This window comes from Pteronotus mesoamericanus, unplaced genomic scaffold (genome assembly GCF_021234165.1).
Source record: "Pteronotus mesoamericanus isolate MK-2021 breed Mesoamerican mustached bat unplaced genomic scaffold, CSHL_Meso_final contig_94, whole genome shotgun sequence".
Classification (NCBI taxonomy): Eukaryota; Metazoa; Chordata; class Mammalia; order Chiroptera; family Mormoopidae; genus Pteronotus; species Pteronotus mesoamericanus.
Window position 1 is genome coordinate 30,137,177 of NW_026555285.1, and position 6,418 is coordinate 30,143,594.

General features: G+C 45.6%; 1 protein-coding gene across 3 annotated transcripts in view; it reads right to left on the reverse strand.

The window, feature by feature from the left end:
* Positions 1–1,087, reverse strand: part of TBC1D4 (TBC1 domain family member 4) — a 182,297-nt gene extending 181,210 nt beyond the window's left edge. For all 3 annotated transcript variants that reach the window (XM_054586434.1, XM_054586435.1, XM_054586433.1), the window contains exon 1: positions 148–1,087. In XM_054586434.1, the coding sequence (XP_054442409.1) occupies positions 148–645 (498 nt within the window). In that variant the 5' untranslated portion in view covers positions 646–1,087. The remainder of the gene's footprint in view (positions 1–147) is intronic.
* Positions 1,088–6,418: the final 5,331 nt, after the last annotated feature.

A 6,418-nucleotide genomic window follows, 5' to 3' on the forward strand; every position in this document is an offset into this window, starting at 1 on the left:
ATCAAGCGCTCCAACGCGCCACGTGGAGAGAACGCGCCAGCAGCCAGCCCACGGCCAATGTTCAGTGTAGGGTCCTGGCGCCCCCAACCCTGTTATCCCTCCCGGGTGCTCCGGACCCTCCCCCACGCCCTTGAGCCATCGCCTTGCCTGATTCGGGTCTGTGGCGCGGAAAACGTGGCAGGCCATCTGCGACTCGGGGTCATCGGGCTGCGCCTTGATCAGGTAGGCAAAGTAGGTGAGGTCGTGGCTGTTGTGGATGAAGCGCGAGATGTGCTGTGCCTTGTGCTCGAAGATGAACACCGCTGTGCTGGGCTGCCCGACTGCCGGGCCGGAGCCCCCCGCTGTCCCAGTGACTGGAGCCGGGACGCAGCGTAGAAAGGGCGCGCTGAGCACCAGGAGCACCTCGCGTGCCGCCGGTGCCCCGCAGCCGCCCGCCTCGGGCTTCTGGCTGCGCCGGCGGATCTCGGCCATGAGCCAGGGCAACATGGGCAGCGTGGTCCTGCGGTCCAGGCACGACCACCCCACGTACCACAGCCGGAACCTCTTATCGCCCGGCTTCCCAGGCCCCGGCTGCACTGAGGCTCCCGACTCCGGCTCCAAGGGGTGTGGGAAGGGCTCATCCTGAATGCAGCTGGGGGGCTCCATAACTCGCGACTCACGAAGGCACAGGGGCGGCGGAAGAGTCGCGCCGCTTCCCAAACTCTCGCGCTGAAGGGGCTGCGGAAACTATGTCAACTGCCCCACCGGGACCCCGCGCCCGCTTCGGCGCGACCCCGAACTCCGGCTTCAGCGGCCCTGCCCCATGCGGCACTTCTCCGGGCGCGGCTTGCAGGCTCCGGCAGCAGGCACCTAGGGAGCGCCTGGCAGCTGGACTGGCAGGAGAGGGCGGATTAAATCGTCATCCTCCTTCCTCGGGCTCGCGCCTGAAGGCCGAACTTCCCCCTTCCCCCGCCGCGGTTTTGCTCGGTCGGAGGACAACGCCGAGGGCCCCTCGTTGCCGCCGCCGCGGGTGGTTGCCTGCTCCTGCGCCGCAGAGCCGCTGCAGCCCTCGCGCTCGCCTCGGGCAGGCAGGGCAGGCACCCGGAGGCTGGGCGGGGAATGGTCTGTGGGCGGGAGGGGGTGTCTGGGGGCGGAGTTGACTCCTACCAGGGTGACCGGCTGTCACCTGGAAGGTCGGGGCCGCTGGGCTTCCAAGCAATAGCTCTTTGGAGAGAGCCTGCTACCCGAATGGAAAATAACAAAAACAAAACGTGGCTTCGTAGGGGCCGCTCCGCCTCTGTTCGCTACAGGCCGGCTCACTGCTCCTCCTCCAACTGTTCCCGTCCCTCCCTCGCTCCTTCCTTCCTTCCAGGCTGCTTCTCTAACCGGGCTGCTACCCCGCCTCCCATCCTACGAAAGCGTAACTGTGAAGTCGCCCCTCCGCCTCTTCCTCCTGCCCCCGCCCCAGCCCGCCCCTCTGATCCGCCACTGGGGCAGCAGTCTTGCGCCCGGCGCCTGCACGCCCCCAACCAACTCGGTCTCTCTCAAGTCGCCGGGAACTCCGTGCTCTTCTGGGCATCTCTGCTGCCCCCTGGAGAGGGGGCCACTCTCACTGGGGAGCTGGGATTTTTAAAAAATTAGTAGTAGTAGTATATGTGCATGGTTTCAATCCCGTCTAAAGATTGCATAACAACTTCTGGATCTAATTTCTTAATCTCAAAAATACTCGAGTTTTAAATCACAATATCACAATAAAATATTGTAATTCCAATTTCACGTAAAAATATAGCATTGTTTTAAAAATATGAATCGTCTTCGCTCTTAATGTAGCCAACTTTTTAAACTATGGAAAAATTATGTTCTATTTATTATATATACTCAGTTCAGAGCTAGTATGGAGATTTCTCACCCTTTAATATATGGTAAAAAAAGTTTGGGATAATTTGATAATTCTAATTTTAAAACAGAAATAGTATTCTTTATTCATTTTAGCAAAATGGACTCTTGTCTTCTTTTTTTACTCTTACTGAATTGTAATTAACAGTTAGATAAAAGGCCCTGACCCGTGTGGTTCATTTGGTTGAGCATTGTCCCACAAAGTGAAAGGTTGCAAGTTCGATTCCTGGTCATAGCACATGCCTGGGTTGCAGACTGGTCCCCAGTTGGGGCTCATGTAAGAAGTAACCTGTCAGTGTTTCTCTCACTAATCTATGTTTCTCTCACTAACCGATGTTTCTCTACCTCTCTTTCTCCCTCCCTTCTCCTCTCTCTGAAAATAAATAAAATACTTTTTTAAATTTTTTTTTAAAGAATTAGATTAAGGGTAAAAAGCATAAATGGAAAAGACACTGAAAATTCCCAACTTTTTTCAAAGTGCTTATAGGAAGAATGAAAATCCAGGTTTCTCATTGTTTTTAGTTTAATGGTAGCATTGCTTTCTATGAAACCCAGTGAATATTTTTTACCCTATATATTATATGTAAGATCACTATGATACACTGCCATTATTCCTATGCTGAATTTTTGGGTGCACCTTGACAGCTCTCTTGTAAATATGCATCTAAGCTTCAAGATGGAGACATTAATTGCTTAGTTTTAGTCACTTGACTTAACCACCCCCACCACATCGTTGTGCAAAATAGGCCTATATCTTCAACAAGCAGTGAAAAGTTCTTAAAATGTAGACTGAAACCTCCTAGAACCCTGCTGAAACTCTCTCATACAAATGCCATTTCTCTAGGCCACATATCTGAGATCTAAAAAGAGAAAGAAAAACACAAGTATGTGGGGAAAACATGAAAACCTTAAGGGTCCTACTGAATCAACCAGCTTCTAGAACTAGGACTGACTTTGGAGCCCCAGTGGACCATTTCCTACTGGTAAAAGAAAGTGAAGCAATGAACAGCTTTCACTTAGTGACAGAAAAACAGAAGTGTCTTTTATTGCATGACATCTTATGTGTGATTGCTTCCTGCTCTGGAATGCCCTTAGCCATTTCTTTGTAACTTTTTGTGACGTTTCTCTTACAGTGCATTAATGAATAGCATTACTCTTTACCAATATCTGATCCTCTCTGAATCCTGACACATGAGAAGAAGCTCTTCTTTGCCCCCTGAAGTTAAGTATAGTCGCAAGACTTGTTTTGAGAGTGAAACGTGAGCAGAAGTGACTTTGGTCCCATCTTGAGTAGAAGCATGAAGTTGCCCTAGTCAACCATCCACCCTCCTCTTGCTCTCCAGTCCCACTCTTCCCTCCCAGTGGTCAACATGGAAATAACATGCAACACATGGAAGCTCCTCCTGATCAGAGCAGCCCAGGATGCTGCATCAACACAAGAATACAGTCATCCTGCAGAACCTCTCAGGCCCACAGCACTCTTCTTATGAGTGAGAAATAAACTTTTTTGTTCTGTTAAAGCACGGAGATTTTGGAGTTGTTTACTACCTTGTTGTCAATCGATCCTATCCTATTGAATAAAATTATTATACTATGGTATATAATACCTTGTGCCTTTTCATTATCATTTATACATTTGACTAATTACATCCGTGAACAAGATGGTGTGCTATCAGTTTCTTACCACCAATGTACATCTGCAGAATCTTAGAGAATTGCATGCACATAAAAAGTGCTCAATTATAAATCTGATCACTTGAACTTAGAAAAAGATAAGAGAACAAGATACAATTTTTAAATGTTTGGTAGATATTACACCCATATGCAGGTCTATGATGTTTACTCAATGGTGGGGCCATAAGTCAGCCTCCAGCTTCTGTGCTCAACCCCACATGTCACCGCCAAAAAGGGCCAGAGAATATGCTCATGGAAAGCATTTCCAACAGTTTACCAAGACATGTCCTGACGACTCTTGTAAGCACCTCTACCTATGATATCCAAAAGTAAACACATATTTTTTTTAAATTTTCCTCTAATATCCCAATCTAAATTAATAGTGTCAGCTTGAGTTAGAAGCTACAACATCCAGTCAGATCCTAGTTTAAAAATTTGTACTACATGATCAATGTAAGCGTCTGAGTAAATGTGGTGGTTTAAGACTACAAAGGTTTGTTGAAATCGCTCAACTTGTTTCTTTGCTTCCAGGCACAAGTGTGCGCTCATGCTCTCTCTCTCTCTCTCCCCCCGCCCCCCATTTTGTTACCCCGTCCCCAATATCTACTTTTCTTTCCTGCATAAAATTCTCTAGATGAAGTCTGGCCAGGTGAGTAAGTTGTTTCTAGAGTCCTCCTGTTCACCAAAAGGTTGTGTCAAGTAGGAGATTGGATCCCCTGTCAGGACACACACCTAGGTTGCGGTTAGATACCCTCTTCCTGGCCCATTTCCTCCAGGGGCAGGTGAGAGGCAACCCCCCCCCCCCCCCCCCGTCAACATTTCTCACATACTTCCAGGTCCCTCTCTCTCTTTCTCTGCCCCCTCCCCCTTCCCCTAACTCTAAAATCAATAAACTTATCCTTGGATGAGGACTTTTAAAAAATTCTCTAGATGAGGACATATTTTCTAAAGCTGAAAGGACAGATCTTTCTAGTCTTATATTTGCTGTTCCTCTCTGCCCTACTCCCTCATCCAGACAACCTCTCCCTCTCCATTCCCAAATGTCTTCCTTGTCTCTGTGGGGCTTCACAGTCTTTTTCCGATCTCTGAATGCTTCCTACTTCCCTGCCACCTGAATTTCCCCCATCCTTCACTACTTGAATTCCTTGTTCAAGACCCAACCCAAAAGGTATCCCTTCCATGGAAATATTTCTTATTTCCTCAGTCAGAGTTAGTGGTCTTCTCTTCTATGCCGTCCCTAAATAAATTCCACTATTACGGCTCTTGTCGCATTCTTTATTATTAATTATTGGGTGATTTGTCTGTGTTCCCCACCACAGAGAAAGCATTTTGAGAGAAGGGATTATTTTTTTGGTCACATATTTCATCCAGCAGAAAGCACAGGAGCTGACACTTAATAGATTCTTAGTAAACATTGAGTGAGTGGGTTGAATTGAATAAAGAGCAAATTAGCTCTGGCCTCTTCTCCCAGTTGGGTATAGCATCCTCCGCATACACAAATGATGTGGGTTCCATCTCTGGTCAGGGCACATATCTAGGTTGTGGGTTTGCTCTTACACTGGTGTCTCTGTCTCTCTGTCTGCCTGTCTTTCTCCCCTTCTCATTCCCTTTCTCTCTCTCCCTCTCTATCTTTCAAAATTAAATTAATTAAAAAAAAAGAATGAATAGCAAATTAGAATTTAAGACATTAAACATTAAGAGGGCAGTTTTCCTATCACAGAGGTGATGTACCACATGATTTAATTAGCTGATATCAGGAAAACGTACTAAACATATTCACCAGGTAATTATACAATACTAGGAAATAATAGAAAGCTTCTTTTCAGGGCTTTCCCCCAGTTGTTGCCAGTTCCCGGTGACCTTCCCGAGCCCAGGCAGCCAGGGCACACTCGCTGCGTCTTCACAGCTTCAGGGAAAGGATGACATAGCAGAACACAGATAACCAGAGTCCATTCTTAGCTTTTAGGTTTCAAAAGCTAAGGACAAGGACCTGGCAAAGGCAAAAGATTTAGAATATGTGCTTTGAGTTGGTTGCTCTGGCTTTAGCTACCCAGAAAGTTTCTCTAACTTGGGAAATGGTGACAAAGAAAGAGGGAGTAAATAAGAGATAACTACTGGAAAACCAGATAGACAATGTATGACTTTCAAACATATATGTGTGTGCATATATATATATGTTTGTATATATTTTTATATGTATAAAAATCTGTATTCTTCCTCATGTGCGTGTGTGTGTATGTATTTTTTTTTGTAAATCCTCAACTGAAGACATGCTCAGGGAGGGGAAGAGAAAGTGAGAGAGAAACAGGAAAAGGTTCCCTGATGGGGGATGAAAACCACAACTTAGGCCTGTGCCCTGACCAGAACTTGAACCCTTGACCTTTCAGTCCACAGGATGACACTCCAGTCAACTGAGCCAAACCAGCCAGGGCTCAAAACAATAGAATATTGATCTATCCTGGGGGAAGAAAAGGGAATAAAAAGGGGGGAAAAAAAAAAGGAAATGAAAATAAAGTGCGATAATTAGAAAACTTAAAATAGTACTGCTAAAATAACTCCAAATAATAAGTATAATAAATGTAAACTAGTTACTCTGACCAATCAAAAGATAAAGACTTAAAGATCCTAGAATGTGTTGTTTACAAAATCATTTTTAAAACCAAAGGATATAGGAATATTGAAAATAAATAAACAGAGGAAAATATATAAGGCATATATGAATAAAAAGAAAGCCAGGGTTGTGGTTTCAATATCAGATTAAACAAAACTTAAGACTAATGAAGACGTCACAAAGAAATGCATTCTGGTAAAAGTATTAAAACAATATTTTAAAATATATATACACCAAATAAATTGCTCCCCAATACAT